Source organism: Gopherus evgoodei, chromosome 18, assembly GCF_007399415.2.
Source record: "Gopherus evgoodei ecotype Sinaloan lineage chromosome 18, rGopEvg1_v1.p, whole genome shotgun sequence".
NCBI lineage: Eukaryota > Metazoa > Chordata > Testudines > Testudinidae > Gopherus > Gopherus evgoodei.
This window is the reverse complement of record NC_044339.1, coordinates 10,678,084-10,698,579: the sequence shown is the minus strand read 5'-3', so window position 1 is coordinate 10,698,579 and position 20,496 is coordinate 10,678,084. Positions and strand designations below refer to the sequence as shown.

Below are 20,496 nucleotides of genomic sequence, written 5' to 3'. Positions count from 1 at the left end.
AGACAGCCCCTGCCCCAAGAGTTTATAGTCTAAAAAGGCCAGAGACAGGCGGGCAGAGCAGCAGGGAAGAGGTGGGAGCAGAGAGGGCACCAAAGGGAATGGTGGTTTTCCATGCAAGTCCCACTGCAGGTCCTGTTTCCATTCTGTGTGGTCCGTAGTGTTGTGTGTCCTTGCCTTGAACGAAAGGAGATTGAGGCCCGATGCTGCATAGGGTTAATGAAGCCTTAGTAATTGGAGACTCTGCTAATCAATCGTGGCTGAGGGGTAGGGAGGGGTTGCTGTTGTCTAGGCAGGTGTGTGGATTAGCGTGATCCACCTGTGATGGTGCAATTGGCTGGAGCCCTGCTCTCTCAGCTACTAGGAGGCTGTTTCCAAACTATGCTGACTCAGTTTTATGCTGTTCTAACTAGCAGGGCAAGTAAAGCTGGTTGGGAGATGCCGCTGACCCAGCCCAGAGCCCACAGCACTTGCCCGGGCCAGGGGACGTTTTCCCCGCCGGGTCACTCCTGCAGTCGGCTGGGTGTGGGAAGGGGAGTAAGCTGCAGGATTAACTGTTCATGGAAATCTCGCTGCTGGCCCCTTCTCGCTGTATCGCAGGGAGAGTGGAGGAGTGTCAGGGTCGTGTGCAAACAGCATGTGTTTAACACTGACTTCCTGTGTGCAGCAGATTGGCCGGCTCTGCTGGCAGGACTTGAGCCTTCTGCCTTGGGAACAGATTCTGTGCTCTAGCCAGTCTCCGAGTGCTAGGGAGGGACAGGCCTCTGAGCCAGGCCCCAGCTGCAGCCAAATGCTCTTTAGCCCTCTCGTAAAAGAAGGGGATCCCCGTTGCATCCTGTTGGATGAGCCAAGGCCACGCTCAGCCCTCCTGAGCCCCTTGTTCGAAGTCGGAGGCCCACACTTAATGCAGTGTGTGAAGATGGCAGGGCCCACTAGGCCATGCAGCCTCACCCAGGGCATCCAGTTGAGCACCATAAACCGGGACCTCTAGTCCCCCTTTATGCTGTAGTCAAGGTGAGGATGGCTCGGGCTGCTTTGCAGAATGCTGGGGGCCACCCAGCTGTGACCTGGGTCTGACTTCTCCCCTCTTCCATTTCAGGCCTTTGGAAGGTGGCGCCAGCTGACAGAGTCCCGTCTGGAGGGCAGAGGTCTCTACTGAACTACTGCAGGGACTGGCCAGAGCTCACCTCTTTGGGCCAGCTGAGAACATGGCTTGGTATTAAAAGGAGGAGTGGGGGGGTCTCCTTTGAACGCTTACCAAGAATGCAGGGAAGTGGTGTTTTCTCAGAACTGTCCCTGCCAGGCAGCCACAGGGGCTACCTGCTTCTGGCACAGCCAGTCCTTGTTCTGCTAGTCACACATTGGCCTGCCAGGCAAGTGCCCAGGAACTCCTAGGAACAGAGCGTATCCAGCCTGGGGCTCGGTTTCAAAGCGCAGGACATTGTGTCTCCTCCTTGCCCTGTGTTGGGGGCGTATTCACACGAGTTAGCTAGGGCTTGTCTATGTTGGTGCAAAGCAGGATGAAGGCACTGCTGGGGGCATGCTGTGCTGATTGTGAGTTCTGATTAAAGGTCGGTCTGCCACATGCTTTCCTTTGAGTCAGGGGTTCACCCTGTACCACAAACGGCTCCACCCTGGCCAAGGCTACGCCAGGATCCAGTTCTCTGATCTAGGGGGGGAAGAAATCAAGTCTTCTCCTGCCCAGGAGCTCCCTTCCTGCTTGTTGGCTTGAGCCTTCCAACTCATCCAGCCCCTGCTTCCTCCTAGCGTGACAAGCTTGACTAGGGGCAGCCTATGCTGGTGTGAACAGGGACTTTATTTTTAGATCTGCCTTTTCCCAATGGGGATTCTTGTGCAGCCCTCAGCTCCTGCATGTGTTCCCATCCATCAGCTACTCATTAAGCCCTTCGTGGGTGGCCAATCTCTGACCCTCTGCCTCCCGCAGGGTCCTTTTTCTGCTGAATGGGTCTGTGATGAAAACAGCTGAGCATCAAAAAGCTTTGCTGAGGCCAGGTGGGCATGTCTGCCCCCACCCCCTGCCCCTTATTAGGGCCTGCAGTGATTGATCTATCTAGGGTGTTTACAAGGCATCAGCCATTTCCCATAAGGCTAAAATTAAAGGGACAGAAGGATGCAGGAAGTGCTTCTCCCCAGTGCTCATGGAACAAAGCATTCCCCCAGCTGGGCAGGGCTATGGAAATCCCACCAGACGCTGCCCTGGGCTTGTCTATGGTGGCAGTTGCTCATCAGCTCAAGCTTTGCAACACGGGTTTGTCCAATGTTCGGCGTCACTGAAGCAAGCAACTGCCTCTTGCTGCTTCTTTAGATGCTTGTTTCAGACACATCTCCCTGAGCAATGTGCCTGGAGCTGTCATTGCTGTGTTCTTCCCCCAGAGCTCCCTTCCTGGCTGTGTTCAGGTAAAGGCATTGGTCTCCTCTCCCCCCCACCCCCCATGCACTGTGGAATGGAAGACATGCCCCATCAACGCTGCAGCATGGGCTGAGTTTGGCCAAAGGTCTCATTTCACTTCATGCACCCCCCAGTAGTAATGCTGGTGATGGGCATTTGTGCAGAACGGACCTGTCCCACTGCCCAGCTAGGCCCTGGCCGGGGGGGCTGAATCCTTGACCGCACCAGCTGCTCAGTTTAACTAGACCTGCTGCTGCCTGAGGCCTGTTTATTTGTTGAGCTCATGCTGTGCTCAAGCCTCCCCAAGGATGCAAGTGCCCCGTTGTGGTGCTCAGGGCCCCAGGCCTAGGCGCCCCTGCTGGCAGAAGCTGTGTTCAAATATGTGCACCCAGCACCTTGGAATGACTCTGCTTGGCTGGACTTGCCCACTCCTGATTGGTTGGAGACAGTTCAACCATGGGTGAGCCGATCTTCCAGCACAGAAGACACTACACACTTCTGCAACAGCGCTGGGCCTGTACCAACCCTATTCTGGTCATGTTCCTAAAGTGAACCATGTTTTAACTGTCAGACTTAGTGTTTACCCATGTACCTCAACAGTGTAGGAATTAAACATAGTTGGATCCACAATCCAGCATAGGGCAGGGATTAGAAGTAGTTCATCCTGGCCTGAGCTGTGGGGAAAATGAAAAAGCTCACACCCGACCCTACATCGTGTTGTGACACTAAAGTTTTCCTTGGATTACTATAAAGCATGAGCATCCATTGCTGGAGAATGAAATCCCCAGCTCTGTTAGCCAGACTGTAGCCAGCTTAACCACCTCTGTGGCCCAGCCACACTGGTAGATTGTGCGCACACCCCCAATCTGCACCTGTACCAGTGGAGGCCAAGGGCTGTAAAAATCAAGTCCCTGAGCACACTAGTCCCACTGCTAAACACCTCACACCTGGCCTGGCTGGCCCCACCATTAAATGGTAAGTGCTGCCACCTCAGAGCAACCTCACTGTCATCCTTGAGCATGGAGAGGATGTTGGCATGACTCTAAAAACTGCTTTCAGCTGGGTTAGAGCTGAACTGACCTAAAATCCAAACCCAGTGCTGAGAGATTTTGCACCCATCTTATTGATCCAGAAATGAGGCACACTTGAGTGTCTGCTATTTATTAATTCCTAATCGCTAAACTAGAGCTGAAACTGACCTGGAGAATTCCCTTATTCCCGTTCCCTTAAAAAACAAAACACAAAGGGGAGTGGGGAGGTTGGGAGAAAAACTTGACCAAAAGTCTTTTAGACCTTTTAGTGTCCAAATACCCCAGCCTGCTGTCTCTGCTGCAGTGAGGGGGTGAGTCCCCACTACGATCACATTGAAACAAACCCTGAAGAGGGCACTGAAAAAGCAGCTGGATCGTTTCTCAGAAGGGAGGCTGTTGCTCTGTGGGGAGGTTCAGATGGTTCTAGCTGCCATTAGCATATGAGAACAGACTGCTACATAGTTAGTTTGTAACAGATAGGGGCGTTGGGAAGCCCCAATAGAGTCTCGCTCTGGGAGAGACAAGCGTGTGCCTCGGGCAGAGCAGGAGAGAAAATGTGGCTCAATGAGGAGGCGAGAGCAGAGTGGTTGTGGCCCTTGGGCGGAGTGTCTGGCTCCCTGTCCTGTGTGCTGGGCTCCTCTTGCTCCATAGCAGTTGTGCTGCCTGCAGTGAGCGGGTGGATGGACGGAGCGAGCAACTGTGACTCACTGCTCTGTGGGACAGTTCAACAGCTCGAAAGTGTCCTCCATGACCTGCCACAGGCAGTTCTCCAGCGGGAACTCATTGTCCACCAGGTTGACCAAGTAGTAGTTGTCGTGGATGTACTGGATAATCATGCGAGAGGGAGACTCCTCTTCGTACAGCTTAGCCCACTGCTCAATCCACAAAGCGAAGGCCTCATCCTGCCGGGACAAAGGCAGAGAGCTTGCTACAGTCACCACACGCATGTGCATTACGCTAGCTGCGACTCCTACATCGTCCTCTAGGGTGGTGAGTCTTGGGAGGGGAAGCCAGAGAGAGTATGGCTTTGCATCTGCCCCACTCCACAGCTGAGGAGCTGGGCAGTAAATCAATGCAGCCTCCTACTTTCTAGTAACCAGGTGCGTGCGTATTCTTGCACCAGTGCTGCCTCAGCCTCAACTGCTGTGGGAACTGGCACAGAAATACTGGGACTGGCATTCACATTGCCCACTTCATACAGAGAACAAATACATTGGGGAGGGGGGCAAATCTTGCAGTCCTCACTCAGACAAAGCTCCCATTGCATAAGGACTAAGGAGCATAGGATGGAGTCCATCTAGGCACTAATGTGGCCCTGTGACTATCCAGTGGGTCTTGATAAAGAAGAGAAATCCCAAACCAAACCCCCCAACCTTACCGGGTGGGGGTAAGTTAAATGTCAGCTGGCGCAAGGCTCTTACCTTCCAGTACATGAAGCTAACTGGATCCACAACCGTCGGCTGAATGATCTCTCTGCCTGGGAAGATGCCCCAGGTCACGGCGTTGGGCTGCAGATCGGGAGCGTTGGTGATGTTTTCACCCTGCCAAGAGGAGGATGGGACATTGGAAGCAGTTTCTAGAGACAGATGGTCCTGAGCTGGACCATGGTGCAGAGGTGCTTTTATGGGCGCTACTTCCTGAAATTAAACCATCAACCAACCGGTGAAAAGCCAACAGCTCAGGAAGGAGCTGCAGGGAATAGCTAGTCCTGCTTCACCCTGTCCGATTACCAACTCCCATATTCCTGCCCTGCTGGCAGACTCACTTAGGCCGTGACGTGGCGGGAGGGAAGCATTGTCTAAGCATGCTCTTACCCGGACGTTGACAATGTGGTAATTCACACGGAGCTCGTACTTCTTCATCTTCAGCACTTTAAGCAGCGCAGTGATGTTCTCGCTGGAGGTGAAGAATTCCAGGTATGCCTGCGTGGGCGGGAGGAAACAGAAGCCAAAACTCATTGCAGTGCAGGGACGGGAGAAACCTGTGGGAAACCCAGCTGTTGAGGACTCATCATCCAGTTTTCTGAAGCCCCAGCAGCTAAAATGGGAAAGGTACTAAGATGAATCCATCCAGCCCACCCCCTGAGACAGGCCCATACTATCCCTATTTTATCAATGGGGAAACTGAGGCAAGTCAGGGTGAGAGCTGGGAATGGCCAAATAAACGAAGGACGGAAGTGGTGCTGGCCTCAAAAGTGCCTAGCACACAGAGGTAACGCAGGGCACGAGCCCAATGTATTAATAATCCTTTGCAGGCAGCCTCTTACCCATCCTCCTAGCTTAGGTCCTTCAGAGCAAAGGGGTCCAAAATCAAGCCTCCCTGTAGGCTCTGCAGTAGGGGATGCGCCCAGGTAACTAAGCCACAGCCTCTGCACCTGTCATTCCAGGTGCCCATAAAGCAGCAGGTGCTGGCTGTTTCTAACAGACTCAGGTTAGACATCTTTGTTCTGTGCTGCACCCTCGTTGGTAATTTCACCCCCACGGGCCGGCGAGCAATGCTGCAGAGGGTTATCCCAGCTGGGCTCTAATGAGGGCCTGACCATTCACAGCAGCACCTCTTTTGTCTGTCCTCTGCTTGTACCTAAGACAGTCTCATTCCTCCTTTTCCCCATTGGCTGCTGCTCTGGGCTGGATTCAGCAATTGCCTCCCTCCCTACTGGGCACTAGCTCCATTTCCTGGCCATTGTGTTGGATGATTGATTTCCTTGCTCCTGGGGAATCTTTCGCCACTGAACTGCATTTGCCATCTGCTGGCCCAGCAGCTTTAACCATCCAAATCCCTTTGAATTAGTTCATATTGTTCCCCACCATGTGCTCTGCTCTCACTGTTTACCTTGACTCTGGGAGACCCCATAATAATTATGATATTTTTCACTTCTATAGCACCATTCATTGGAGAATCTCAAAGTGCTATCTCTCTTACACGAGACAGGCAAGGGAAATACAGAGATCGCTTCCAGACACCACTGAAATGCAGCCAGGCTCTGGGGTGGAGCACAGGTGCTATCTGAACAGTGCATGGTAATACTGTGCAACTGCTCAGAACTGGCAATAAAGAACAGCTCTAGGGGACAGAGCACTGGTCTGGGACACCAGAGACCTGGGTTTGATTCCTGGCTCTGTCACTAGCCAGCTGGGTAACCCTGGGCAAGTTATTTCCCCTCTTTATGCCTCAGTTTCCCCATCTGTAAAAGAGGATAATGAGCCTTTGTAAAGCACCTTGAGATCTGATGAGAAGTGCTACATATGAGCTAGGCATCCCTCTCCAAGTGAAACTGCAGAGAGAGTTTAGGGAAGCTGACCAGGACACTGGGTTTAACACCCCCGCTCTTGTGGTCATTAAAGATCCCATGACTTTCTCATTGTTCTATTTCCTCCAAAGGACAGTACCTCTTGCACCACCATGTGAGGCAGTGGTTTGGAGGGAAGAGTACCACCTACTGGATACCCTGCAGGCAGCACTTAGAGTGGGGCCTGGTCCATGAGAGGATGGGATGCATCCTGGGAAGCTAAGTAGCACTCTCCATCCCCAGAGGTGAAACACTTCAAAGGCCAGTAAGTGGCACTGTCTCTATTTTACAGATGGGGAAACAGAGGTTCGTAGATTAACTGGTTTGCCCAAGGCAACACAGCGAGTTGGTGGAAGAGCCAGGAGTACAGTCCAGATCTTTTCGGTCCCAATCTCCTGCCAGATCTCCCTGGCTTTTCTTGCACAAGACTGCAGAGTCACAGCAAGCAGCAGAAAAATCTCTTATTGGGCATGTAGCCAGATGCTATCACTTCTGTAACGCAGGTTTTTGGAAAGTAACAAGCAGAAAGGTCTGGGAGGGAGCTCAGGGAATGGAAGCTAGATGTGTCCTTAGCCCAACAAACCCCAGCTCTGAAATAAACAACTTTGGAAAAGAGGGTGAATGGAAGAGGCTGGTACAGCAGCCTTGGGATACAGGCATTGGGGTAGAACTACCCAGGTGCTGAAAGCCTGCCTTTCAGTGACAGGTTCCATCTATCTATCCATCCAAGAGGAAAGAGACAGGTGACTGGATCACGGTCTAGAAGTGCGTAGGGAGAGAAGATTCCTGATGATAAAGGGCTCTTCAATCTTAGCAGGCAAAGGCGTCACAAGATCCAGGGGCTGGAAGCTGAAGCTAGACAAATTCAGACTAAAAATCAAGTCCCATTTTTAACAGTGGGGGTAATTAGCTACCGGAAGGAATTGTCTAGAGATGGGATCATCACATGAATGTTAAAAAAAAAAAATCTAGGCTGGATCTCTTTCTACACAGGTACTTCTAGCTCAACCAGCTGTTACTGAGCTGGATGCACAAATCAAACAATGTTCTTTGATCTCCTGCGTAAGAGGCCAGACTAGATGCTAAGGGTCCCTTCTAGCTGTACACATCTATGGTTTGGTACCTTCTGGAAGACATAGCCCCCACTGGGTCCCCAGCCCACGATGGGGTCAGTGGACGGTTTGCCATTGATGTTTGGCTGAGAGTTGATTGTCAGGATTCCTCTTCTGTTCACCTTCTCCAGCTGCTCTTTCAAGAGGTTGGTTTCAGCAGCAAGAGGGTCGTCGTTCCAGGGCAGGCAGGTGACCTGCGGGAAGGAAAGAGGGTGAAATCCAAGGCTCTATCCCTTACCATAACCTCACAGCACCGGGAAGCGACACAACTCAAGTGGATAGGAACATGGCTGCCCACCTCATAGGTGAGATGAGCTATTGAGAGCACAGCCCACAAGTGCTCTTACCTCGCACAGGCTGACAACTCCCTTCTGGGTGCAAATCAAGAGCCCAGGCAGCTTCTTTAAAACCCTACATGGTCTACGACAGCCCATCTCAGAGACTCCCTTCAAACCAGGGGTGCCTTTCCAGCGTGCGGTCCCCACAGCTGAACCACCGGGGACTGTCCCTTCTTACCAGGTGTGCCGTTATTCTGAAAAATCACTGGTCTTGGCCCTTTCACAGCACAAGGACATCTTTGTCCAGGCTTGTTCCTAGTTCTAGGTGCTGGCTCTCCTGTGCCGAGAGTGCCCCCCTTGGCAGAGGAATGCCCTGACCCATGTAGAGAAACATCACAGAGTGCTTGATGCCTTTGAGAGAGCATGAAATAAGCACCATTGTCTCTCTCTGAGCCAGCCCTCTTCGGGGGCTGCACTCTCTCCAATGAGCCTCCCTCTCCGTTCTCAGCCCCAGGCCTTCACTCACCTTGTGCCCCTTCCTGTTGGGCTCTCCGGAGATGTAACAGGTGAATACCTCGAAGAGGCTCTCCTCGCTCATCAGCTCCTCCCCCCACATCTTCAGGAGCTCCTCCCGAGGCGACTTGCTCTTCAGGTAGAAGAGGTAATAGTCCTTCAGCTCGCCGAAGGCTGGTGAGGAAGAGTTCCCCCTGCGGGGTGGAGCAGAGAGACGAGGTTTATGTGCTGCCTGGAGTGGAATGTGACCTGCTTGACAGACTGTTCCAGCCGGTGGGGAAAAAGCCACCCCCCAAGAAGGGGAGTCGCCAATCAACCAGGTATCCGCACCCCCACCGCGTTGGGGCCACCAATTCAACCCCACCCAACAGCTCGCTCCCTCAGGCAGCTCCAAGCAATGGGCACCACCAGAGTCTCTCCTAGCAAAGTATCACCAGATGGACTAAGTGACAGGACTCCGAAAGGGTCCTGAAATGAGTCCAGCAGCCTCTGCCTTTGTACAGAGCCACTCTTCCATTTCAAGTGAAGTCGGAGCGGATGGTCCCATGACTCAAACGGCTTCCTGCTCCACTCGCCCTGGCTCCAGCCCCCTTTGGCCTGGGCCAGAGACTCACCAGCGGCCATTGGGGAAATCGTCCCATTCCTGAGTTCGGTGAATGTAACTCTTTGGCCTGGAGGCCCAGAAAATAGGCCGGACGTCTTCGACTCTCCTCTTGGGGTGGGCGCTGACTGCCCAGGGCAGAGGCCGTCTAAAGGGAAAATGGAGATTATTAGGGTGGCTTCTCTGTAACAGACTCCCTGTTTTGGGATTCAAGCACTAGTAGTAAACGCATTTTACGGGAGAGGCAGGGCTCTCGGGGAGGCTGACCAGCAGGGGCTGAAGCAGAATTGAGAGACCTCACTGCATCCAGAGAGGCACCTCCCACCAGAGCGGACACTTCTCCCCCATTCAGGAGATGGTGGCTCATTGCAAGGCATTCATTGTCCCCCTCTCATGTATCCTCCCCGGTGGCCGGACAGTTTGTTACAGGCGAATTGCACAGATTAAATACACAGACAGGCTCCTGCCCTTTTCTAGGGGCTAGGCAGGCCTGAAAGGTTTGCTATTTTTAAAGAAAAAAAAATGACCCCAATGTGTGTGTCCCCCACTCTTGCTGGACAGCCCCCTGCTCAACTATTGAACATTTTCCCTATTTCTGCTGGAGATCACAGTGGGAGCTTACTCAGCACTTAACCCCAAGAGGTGGGGAAGATGAAAAGTTCTTATCTCCTGACTGTTCGTCACACATTTGAGTTAAGTGTTTGTCCAAAAACAACCCCAAACCAACAACCCGCAAACAAAAGCCACAACAAACCCCCGCATACACCACAAAACCAAACCCTGCCAATAGGTTTAAAGAGTCTGACTACAAACCACCTTCCCCTCAGTTGCTGCAGCTCTCACACCCTTGGTACTTTGAGGTCATAATCCTCCCAGCTCTCCAGTCATCCACAGAGTCCTCCAAGGAAGGCCAGATCTGAATTTCTAATGTATCAATAAAAACAGGAGAGGGTGGCAGTGGGGGAACCACCAGCCAAGGTTTCCGCCTTTCTGCAGAAAGCGGTAAAGGAAAGGTGCCAGCTCTTTTTCTTTCCTTTACAGGTCATATCTATTGAAGGTGCAGCTGTGACAGGACAAAGATGTTCCAGGAGTAGCTCTCTGCTCACCTGGGATCCTCTTTCCAAATGCCCAGACGTTTGAGAATCTCAGTGGTGGCCACTTCTCTGTTGAGGGTGTAGAAATGCAGGCCAGACACCATACCGCTGTCCAGCAGCTCCCGGCACATGGACACCGCCAGCTCCACCCCGTAGTTCCGGATGGCTGCGTCATTGTCCTTGATGGGCTCGATCACTTCTTTGATCTCCTGCGGCACCTCAAGTTTGGAGAGCTTCACGAGCTGGCGCAGAGAATGGTAACCCTGGGCATGGGATACAAGGGGAACAGGGAAGGGTAATACCTGAGGGAAAGGCTAACGAGGCCTCTCAATTTTCAGGCCTATTTCTGCTCCCCAGCCAGTTGACAAAGTAACATCTGTACCAGGAAAGATCTCTGCTAGGGGGAAGAGTTTTTATAGTAGTCAAAACAGGAGACTTTGCATCAGGACTCCTGGGCTCTATTCCCATCTTTATCACTAATTTTTAGTGCAACCTCAGACAAATCACTTTAAACTCTCTATGCTCCATTTCTCCCCCCCCCGTCTCAATCTTTAAAAAAGGGGGTAGTATTTACCTCCTTCAAAGGGGGCGGGAAATTGGGGGGGGGGTTAATTCATGTTTGAAAAGCACTCGAGATCTCTGCAGGCAAGGTGGAAGGGTAAAGAGGAAAGCAAAGCTCCGAGCCACTGTTCTGTACCGTAGCGTCCCAGCTGGTGTCTTTAGACTGTAAACTCTTCAGGGAAGAGACATGTGGTTATTGGCTTGGCACTATTTGGCCAATGGCTCCAGTTTACCAATTGCCTCGTGCTAGGTGTGTTTAGTGACATGACTAATGAAGACCCCTTGGAAAGGTGGCTCCCACCATCCTTCCATTACTTTGTCCTGCTACATTTTTGCTCTGCAGGGACAACAGGCAGATTCTACAAGCTACTAGTTGCCTCCTGGGGCACACTCAGCACCCTCATCTCCCAGTGACTTGGAGCTTTAGTTGAGGGTGCTTGGGACCTGGCAGGATTTAGCCCAAAAATCCAACCATGGACCCCTCCTGGCAAGGGCTGGGGAATCTCACCTGTATGGGAAAGATGCCAGGTACGATGGGGCACGTGATGCCAATGGCCTGACAATCCTTCATGAACGCGAGGAAGGTCTCGGACCTGAAGAAGAGCTGCGTGATGATGAAGTCAGCCCCAGCAGAGACTTTCTCCTTCAAGTGCCTCAGGTCGGCTTCATAGCTCTCAGCTTCAGGGTGGCCCTTGGGATAACCTTCAGAGAGAAGAGGAGAAGCTGAGCCAGGAGGCAGCACACTCTCTCCTCCAGAGACTCGGTCACGCTGGGGCATCAAACGTCTGAACCATTCAGGACAGAGTCCAGCGCCCACAAGCCGTCGCTCAGTCTTGCCACCACAGGCTGCCGATTGCCACGATCAGAGGCAAACCCCGCCACAGCTGGCCCATAAAAAGATGTGTTTACCTGCCACGCAGATGTCAAAATAGTCATCGAACTCGCAGCGAATGTGCTTCACCAAGTCAACGGCATAGTTGAAGCCTTCCACCTCTTCCTCCCACTCCTCACCAATGGGGTCTGTGCGAGGAGAAATGGAGATGGGTCTGATCCATGGCCTGTGCATAGCAAAGCTCAACCAGCACTACACGGGCCGCCCGTTACTGAGAGGAAGGGGAAATGGAGTCTCCAAGGTCACTGGACCCTTACTTGGTTCCACCCATGGGCCCTTCATCTCCAACACCTAAGCTGGAGACACCACGCCTTCTGGGCTAAGGTTAACTCATTTCAGCCCTAACCCAGGAGGACTTCCCTGTCCTGGGACAACAGGAAGAACAGATTCAGATAGATGGCCCCAGAACTGGGAGGGATGTTAGATCGCCAGGTTGGTTCATTCTAGTTCCTCCCACAGAGGAGTCACTTGCTGGAGGTGAAGGTACCTCTGGCATTATCCCCAGGGCTCACCTCCTCGCAGCGCCATGATGTTCTTCAGCCCCAGATGCTTGGCCTTCTGCAGATGCCCTGTGATCTCCTCCTTGGTCTGGTTGCAACATGTCATGTGCAGGACGGTCTCCAGGCCACAGTAGTTGACAGCCGTGTTGGCGATGATCATGGAGGAGGTCTCCTTGTCTGAGCCTGGGTCCCCTGCTGGGTGCCAGGTCACGTCAATGAAAAGCGGGCCACCCATCCCCATGCGGTCGAACCTGCAGATGATAACAGAAGCAGTTTATTGCTAGCCTGTGGGGGCGCTGCCACCCCCACGCCTGGGATATCGCACTCAGTGACGGGCCCCTCACTACCAGACAGCGTGTGGCAGACGGGAGGGAATTTGGAGCAGAGCTGCAAGAACAGTTACTGGGCTGGAGCAGCCACCTCAGGAGAAGAGACCAAAAGCTAATTCACTCCAGGTTGGTGAAGGAACCACTAAGGGCCATGAGAACCTGGCAGATCAACACCACAGAGGTGAGACCATGTTCAGGGAGAGCCAAAGGGGTGGAACTAACAGTTTGGACAAGTTTTTTTTTGTTTTGTTTTTTTTTTTTTTAAAAGAGGAGGAATTCTAGACTGGATCCACCACAAGCTTCCTCCCAGCCACATCTTGGAGGCTGCGGCATCTTCTTCCAAAGGAGAAGGTGGCAGGCCCATGGCTACGATACGCATCTAGGGAATAGGGTATAATGGGGACTACAGGGAATAAGCAGGTGCTGCTGGGGGCCATTCGGAGGGGGAGGGGAACTAATAGGTCTAATCTAAGTCCAGATTCCAAACGGAGGCCTGCTCCAGATGCCAGAGACTCCCCTGCCTTCAGTGCTGCTGCACCTGCTTGCCCCAGGCTGGAACCTGGCCAGGGCGTGCAAAACGGGGCCCTGCTATTCCGTTAGCACAGGCAAGAGGTTTTCAAACCACACCTTTCCCTTTGGACGTTGCCACAGCGACTTGTGACCTGAGAGGCCCTTCCTGCATGGGCTGGGCAAAAGGGGCAGAGCGTTCGCATTACACAGCACTGCAGAGGTTTGGCCTGGACACACAGGGAGAGATTCCCACCGGGGCGGGAAAAGACAAGGGCCTCGAGCAGAGCATCTAGATGACCGGAAAGCAAGCAGGATTCATGTTGCCAAGGCCATGGGCCGTGCAAGACTAGACCAGCCACCGGTCCATCTAGTTTGGTCATTGCCAGGGACAGAAACTGAGACACAATGCTTCCTGGAGAGACACCCGTACACACCCCAGTCATGCACCTACAGGACCCTGCACACTGAGCAAGTGGCAGATTCCTTTCTGTTCCCCTGCCTGACCCCACAGTGATCAGCTCAGACTCTGAAGCATGAGTGGTTTCACCTTTAGCAGGAATATGTTCGCCTATGAAATAATCCAGCCCCCTTAGTAATGGTGTTCAACTCTACGGGGATGCAAAGATGAATTACCTGGAGTCCATCACCCTTCTCAGCAGGGAAGCACAGACCCATTACCTGCTTCTTCACCTGGAAGGGAGACAGAGCACAGGCCTGAACCGGCTCTATCAGGCTGTCCCCCAATTACAGCCATCGCGCCTCCTCCCCGTTTCCCCCACCCCGCAGGGCTCACCTGGAGATCAGGTTGACCGCACCATTAGCCGTCCGAGGGGGGAAGAACTCTAAGGAGAACCACTTGTCCCCGGAGTCATATCGCCGGCGCATCTTCTCCCGCAGCCGCTCGTGGCGCTCAGCATCCAGGACGGGGGTGGAGCATCGTGAGCTGTCCTTGGAGCCCTCACTGCCGCTGCTGCTGCCATCCGACCTGGAACTGGCGCTCCCACTGCTGGCACTATGGGGCTCGTTGACCATGATGTGCTCTCTGGGAGGGGGCGAGGGGAGGTGTCACTGCCTAGGGGTGGCTAGGAAGGCAGTTTATGGGAGGCTGCTCTAAGCAGGAGCTGGAGGATGGTGCGGGAAGACAAAGGGATCACAATGTCGGAGGAATGCATGGTGCATCCCTGTTGTTAACAATCCACCACACCTGAAGATTTCAGTGGGGCTGGAAGGAGACTCAGGGGCTGTTAAAAATCACTCCACGCCCTCCCTTCCCTGAACTGTGCACCCATGGCTGCTCAATGGCTTCTAACAGTCCAGAAACCCCAGTGAGCAGCGATGGGATCGTAGATGAGCAGGAATAGGGCCTGAGCCCTGACCAGGACAGCAGGGCCAGCTGAATGACCTTGGTGTCTGCTAATGCTCCTCAGGGCGTTCTGGTGGGTACAGCACTCCCTGTCTCCAAACTAGCTCCTGCAGGACCCTACTCAGCCCTACTTAGCAGCTGCGTGTGGAGATCGGACTGAGTATGCAGTGATGGGGAGCAGGTAGTGATGCAAGTCAGTGGGCCTTCTTCACCCCGGTGTAACTCTACTACAGCCTAAAGGTAAATCAGGAGTGATTTTGCCCCTCATCAGAATCAGCAGGTTTAAGAGCTTCTTTCTGGCCTTTCAACTGCTTTACCACGTATTTACCACGGCGTCCTCGTGCAGCTGGTGAATGTCAGTCTGACCTTCTGGACAGCAACTGGGCTTGCCAGCAGCTCTGTCCAGAGTGGGCTGCGTCCAGCCATCTCTCTGGCACAACGTGTGCACATAGCAGGGCCCTGCTGTCTCGCTGTTTATTCCCAAACTGCAATGTTTCTTAAAATAGCTTGGGGGAGAGGCTGGATCGCTACCCCGCCCACTCTCCCCTCAGAACCCTGCCGTCAAGCCCACAGTGTTCTCTGGCAGAAGCCAGATGGAAAAGTCCAGCACAGTCATCTAGTCCCAATGCCCTGACATGGGCCAAGCTCGTTCCCTACGGTCTGTTACCTCGTGCAGTGTCCAGTCTGGCATCACACGAATCTGCCTTCAGCTGAGCACTCCCCCATCACCCAGCATTCCCCTGTAATGAGATTCTCCCCGTTCCAGCATTCCCCCTCTACACACAGCCTCCTTTTCCAGGCACTCCACATCCCCTTCCCTTCAGAACGTCTTCTCAATACACCAGCTGGGATGCCTGGATGCAAGCTAGGAAAAGTCCTATCGTCTGCCTGGGCAGCTAGAGGGAATGTAGTTATTCCTGGGGGGACAAGCTACCAGCCAGCCCCTTAAAAGGGGGATGCACTGACTGATTGGCAAATCTCACCTGAGCCTGGGAATGAGAACAGCCTGGCCTGCTGCTGGTCTTATAACAATAACAGCACTGTGGGCCCGGCTTTACCGATGGGAATGCGGAGATGCAGGGAGATGAAATGACGTGCCCAAAGACACACAGCAAGTCAGTGGCAGAGCTGGGAACAGACTCCAGACCTCTTAACTCCCAATTCGGAGCCTGGCTCCCTGGCCTTGCCAAGTGTCTCCTCTCAGCTGCACTCTACCCGGTGCTTTGGAAAGAAGGTGCATGAGCTGGATTGTAAACTTGGCGTCATCCCAGGACAGGCTGCTCTAACTTCTGAGCCAGTTTGGAGGAAGCGATAGCACAAACCCTCGTGGCACCGCCTGTCCATGTCACCCAAACCAGCCACTGGCAGGCAGACTTTGCTCTCCCTTTGCTGCTTGCACAAGGGCTCAGGCTGAAAGGTTTAGCCTAGCCTCTGGGGACCTGTCCAGCTGGCAGGAGTTGTGAAAAAGGAGCAGGGAGGCCGCTGATGCCAAGAGGTACCTGGGCCTTCAATCTCTTGTGTGCATACAGACCGGATGTGTGTCCAGAGCAGTCACAGTAACCCAGCACCCCCGAACAATTACAACTGGAGCAGACACAACCAAAAGCAGCATAAAAACTCCAATCCTGGCCTTCAGTAACAGAAGTGAAGCCCGATCCTCTCCACCCCTAATCATTGTTCTAATCCACAGCTCAGAAGTGGGCATTAGTGGTTAGACCAGTGGTTCTCAACTTGCAGCTCAGTCAGCACACAGCTGTGGTCCATGTGACATCCTCAGGGCCATACAGGGAGTATAAGATGTGGCCCACAATGGTAAATAGGTTGAGAACCACTGGGTTAGACCAAAGGCACTGGGAATCTGAACTCATGGGTTCTCTTCCCAGCTCTGTGACTGAGTTGCTGTGGTTCCTTGGGCAAGTCACAGGTGTGCCTCAGTTTCCCTTCCAGGAAAGGGTTGAGGCTTCATTCATTAGGGTCTGTATTGTGCTTTGAGGCCCTTTGATGAAAGTGGCAAGAGAAGGACAATTTATGATTGTAAGCCTGGAAAAGCAGCCTGCAAATAAGGTATCTCCACCAGCAAGATGTCAGGCCATGCCCTCATCCTCAGATTCAGTATGAGCTTATTGGCAAGAGAAGCCAGACAAAGGCTGGTAACATGTGAGAAACAATCATCTGCCCAGCCTCTGCCTTCGTCGTAGGTTTGGTTCGTTCCCTGTATCCGTCTGCTGTTATTGACGTGATTGCTTGGGTTTGCCAAGACAGCAAGGAGAGGTCGGAGAGCAAGGGCATTAGCAGGAGAGAGGAAAATGGCTCACACAGCCTTGTGGGCTGCTAGGGAAGCAGGACTAATGGAGTTACAAGTGGAAAGGGGGCTAGAGATAGAAAGCCCTGAGGCTGGGACTTGCTGCTCCCTGAAGTCAGGAGGTGAAAAGTTTCAGAGAGGCAAAAATCTTCACCCAGGCTTCAGAAGTGCCCAGCCTGAGGCACAGCTGGAGGCACCGACCAGGGGCTGATGCTGCCCTTTGTGTGGTGGTGAAAGAGAAGACAAGGTGGCTTTCCTTCCAAGGACTGGATCTGGACAGCTTGGCCCCTGTCCATGGTAATCACCTTAAACAAATCCCAAGGCAAATACAGGAAGGAGCACGTGCCTAGCTGCTCAGACAGATTGTCTCTCCCCAAAGCAGAGCAGAACCAACAACCAGAAACAGGGTGCGGCCAGGCAGGCTTGTGATGGACATCTACTTCCCAGCTTTGGGATGGGAGGTATAACAGGCATCCTCGCTGGATCCTACATTCCCCTGACCCTGGGGGAGAGGTCCATTCTCCCAGGTCTCAGACACTCCTGAGCCCAGGTGCACCCCTCCCCTGTGCAGCTTAAGCCAGGCAGCCTAGCTCAGTGGTACTTAAACCCTTGGGGGGACGCAGAGGTCTTCCAGCGAGTACAACAACTCATCTAGAGATCTGCCTAGTTTTACAACAGGCTACATAGAAAGCGCTAGTGAAGTCAGTACAAACTAAAATTTCATACAGACAATTACTTTATACTGCTCTATATATATGCTGAAATGTAAGTACAATTATTTATATTCCAAGTGGTTTAATTTATAACTATATGGTAAAAATGAGAAAATAAAAGCAATTTTTCTGTAATAATGTGCTGTGACACTTTTTTATATTTTTATATCTGATTTTGTAAGCAAGGGGTTTAAAAATGAGGGAAAACTTGGAGGGTACGGAAGACAAATCAGACTCCTAAAGGGGGACAGTATTCTGGAAAGGTTGAGAGTACTGTACAGAGCAAAGAAGGTGAGGCCAGGACTCCAGGGTTCTAATCTTGGCTCTCCCACTGAATGGGATCCCTCTGTTTACCTGTCTGTAAAATGGGACTAATATTACCCCCCCAAATCCCCCCACATTATTAGAAGTATTGTCCTTCTCCACCAGTGCACAAGGCCCTTTCCCCTACTTCTAAACAGACAGCTGCTGTCAGCCTAGGGAGGCTGGGTCCATACCACAGTTCACCCATACTCCCCGATGAAGCTATCCCCGGGGGATAGCTGGTCAAAAAGATTCCCAAAAATAAAATTAAAAAGCCGAACATTTTGGGAGAAGCTGGGGAGAGGGTGTTTGAGAATTAGCTGATTTATCAATCAAGCCATTTTGTAGGAACAGTTCAGTTTCCACTAAGTTTGGACAGATCCCAGGCAGCATTTGAAACCTGCATTGGCTTCTTGTCAGCTCAGAAGCTGGGCTCCTCACCAACCTGCTTGGAAGGCAGCGGGTGATCCATTGCAGGCAGCCTGGGAGCAGATTTCATTTGGGAAACACCATGGTTCAGTTTCCAAAACAAATATTGTGAATGAAAATTTTCAGGTTTTCAGCATTTGGTGCCAATCCAGCACAGGGAATTGTTTTGAAATCTCAAACCTTTTCTCTGGATGGAACAGTTTCCCACGCAGCTCAAGGCAGGAGTCCCCCTTTCTTTATCCCTAAATCTCCCCATCCCCTGGTTCTCTGCTGTCCTGCATCAGGGCTTGATCTGGATCTGGGTGTTCACTCTCTGAGTCCTAGCCAGGCTGTCCCTTGTTCTTTCAGCTCCACCATGGCAACGAATCTGATCTTCCCCACCTATCCTGCCCCACGGGTGGGGGCCTGATCTGAGGTCTCCATCTCCCACACACGCAGCCAGCCCAAGCATTGGGGAGATCCGGGATTTCTCCCCCAAGCGCATCTGCCCTGGGGACTGGGGTTGATGTGGGTCTCTCCCCCACACGCATACCCGGCCCAGGCATTGGGGGGGAAATGATCCAGGTTTCTTGCCCACGCACCCAGCCAGGGGATGGGAGGGGGGCCGGGCGCTGATCCGGGGTCTCTCCCATATGTGCACACCCGGGATGGGGATGTGGGGGGGAGATCCGGGGTCTCTCCCTAACGCCCGCACCCAGCCGAAGTGTGTGTGTATGTTGAAATAATCCAGGCTCTCTCCCCCAGGCACGCACCCGGCCCAGACATTGGGGTGATCCGGGGTCTCTCCCCCACGCGCCCGGCCCAGGGATGTGGGGAGGCTGATCCGGGGTCTCTCCCCCAGGCGCGTGCCCGGCGATGGGGGGGGGCTGATTCGGGGTCTCTCCCCCACACGCCCGGCCCAGGCATGTGGGGAGGCTGATCCGGGGTCTCTCCCCCAGGCGCGCGCCCGGCGATGGGGGGGGCTGATCCGGGGTCTCTCCCCCAGGCGCGCGCCCGGCGATGGGGGGGGGGGCTGATCCGGGGTCTCTCCCCCAGGCGCGCGCCCGGCGATGGGGGGGGGGGCTGATCCGGGGTCTCTCCCCCAGGCGCGCGCCCGGCGATGGGGGGGGGCTGATCCGGGGTCTCTCCCCCAGGCGCGCGCCCGGCGATGGAGGGGGTGATCCGGGGTCTCTCCCCCAGGCGCGCGCCCGGCGATGGGGGGGGTGATCCGGGGTCTCTCCCCCAGGCGCGCGCCCGGCGATGGGGGGAGAGGACTGATCCGGGGTCTCTCCCCCAGGCGCGCGCCCGGCGATGGGGGGAGAGGACTGATCCGGGGTCTCTCCCCCAGGCGCGCGCCCGGCGATGGGGGGAGAGGACTGATCCGGGGTCTCTCCCCCAGGCGCGCGACCGGCGATGGGGGGAGAGGACTGATCCGGGGTCTCTCCCCCAGGCGCGCGACCGGCGATGGGGGGGGTGACCCGGGGTCTCTCCCCCAGGCGCGCGACCGGCGAGGGGGGGGCTGATCCGGGGTCTCTCTCCCAGGCGCGCGACCGGCGAGGGGGGGAGAGGACTGATCCGGGGTCTCTCCCCCAGGCGCGCGACCGGCGGGGGGGGGGGCTGATCCGGGGTCTCTCCCTCAGGCGCGCGCCCGGCGAGGGGGGGGGGGGCTGATCCGGGGTCTCTCTCCCGCGCGCGCGCCCGGCAATGGGGGGAGAGGGCTGATTCGGGGTCTCTCCCCCAGGCGCGCGCCCGGCAATGGGGGGGCTGATCCGGGGTCTCTCTCCCACGCGCGCGCCCGGCAATGGGGGGAGAGGATTGATCCGGGGTCTCTCTCCCAGGCGCGCGCCCGGCAATGGGGGGAGAGGGCTGATTCGGGGTCTCTCCCCCAGGCGCGCGCCCGGCGATGGGGGAGCTGATCCGGGGTCTCTCTCCCACGCGCGCGCCCGGCAATGGGGGGAGGGGGCTGATCCGGGGTCTCTCCCCCAGGCGCGCACGGACGCACCCCGTACCCAGAGGGAGGAGCCAGGCCGCCCCGGGTCCGGGTCCCCCCGGCTCTTACCTCGGTCTCCAGCTGTCTCAGCTCCACCGCGTTCCTGCACGTGCCCGTTGCCACGGGAGCGCGCGTTAAATTCCCCTCCCCGGGGAAGGAGTCGCCCAGCGTGCCTCGCGCTGGTCACGTGACCAGGAACCCGCCATTCCCCCCGCCCCTTCTCACACGATCCTGCGTCGGGCGGCCAGCGCGTCCCCTCGCACGTGGGGAGAGAAGAGGCGGGGCTAGGGAGACGTCACG

At 54.5% G+C, this 20,496-nt stretch overlaps 2 protein-coding genes across 6 annotated transcripts in view; one reads left to right on the top strand and one right to left on the bottom strand.

Moving 5' to 3' along the window:
- Positions 1 to 10,338, top strand: part of C18H1orf167 (chromosome 18 C1orf167 homolog) — a 35,621-nt gene extending 25,283 nt beyond the window's left edge. For 2 of the 3 annotated variants that reach the window (XM_030537492.1, XM_030537491.1), the window contains exon 21: positions 1,097 to 1,737. In XM_030537492.1, coding sequence (XP_030393352.1) covers positions 1,097 to 1,156 — 60 coding nt within the window. In that variant the 3' untranslated portion in view covers positions 1,157 to 1,737. Of the gene's footprint in view, positions 1 to 1,096; positions 1,738 to 10,272 lie in introns of those variants that run through there. The other variant, XR_003997094.1, reaches the window with a different exon arrangement.
- Positions 3,553 to 20,381, bottom strand: MTHFR (methylenetetrahydrofolate reductase). Of its 3 annotated transcripts, none has more exons than XM_030537493.1 (12): positions 20,266 to 20,381; positions 13,911 to 14,159; positions 12,291 to 12,529; positions 11,796 to 11,906; positions 11,395 to 11,588; positions 10,338 to 10,588; positions 9,245 to 9,379; positions 8,644 to 8,824; positions 7,851 to 8,033; positions 5,253 to 5,360; positions 4,860 to 4,979; positions 3,553 to 4,340 (listed from the first exon to the last, which is right to left on the bottom strand). In XM_030537493.1, exons 2-12 carry the CDS (start codon positions 14,147 to 14,149, stop codon positions 4,143 to 4,145), a joined length of 1,959 nt encoding a protein of 652 aa, XP_030393353.1. In that variant the 5' UTR covers positions 14,150 to 14,159; positions 20,266 to 20,381; the 3' UTR covers positions 3,553 to 4,142. The 3 variants fall into 3 exon arrangements, with proteins under 3 accessions (XP_030393353.1, XP_030393354.1, XP_030393355.1); XM_030537494.1 differs by lacking the exon at positions 20,266 to 20,381 and adding an exon at positions 20,216 to 20,238; XM_030537495.1 differs by lacking the exon at positions 20,266 to 20,381 and adding an exon at positions 13,751 to 13,807 and having other exon boundaries at positions 13,911 to 14,000.
- Between the last annotated feature and the right edge of the window lie 115 nt (positions 20,382 to 20,496).

Coding starts and splice junctions, on each gene's coding strand:
- MTHFR (XM_030537493.1), bottom strand. CDS start 14,149: ATGGTCAACGAGCCCCATAGTGCCAGCAGTGGGAGCGCCAGTTCCAGG. Junction 9,380..10,337: donor ATTTGGAAAGAGGATCCCAG/GTGAGCAGAGAG, acceptor TTTTCCCTTTAG/ACGGCCTCTGCCCTGGGCAG. Junction 5,361..7,850: donor GGGGCTATGTCTTCCAGAAG/GTACCAAACCAT, acceptor CCGCCCACGCAG/GCATACCTGGAATTCTTCAC.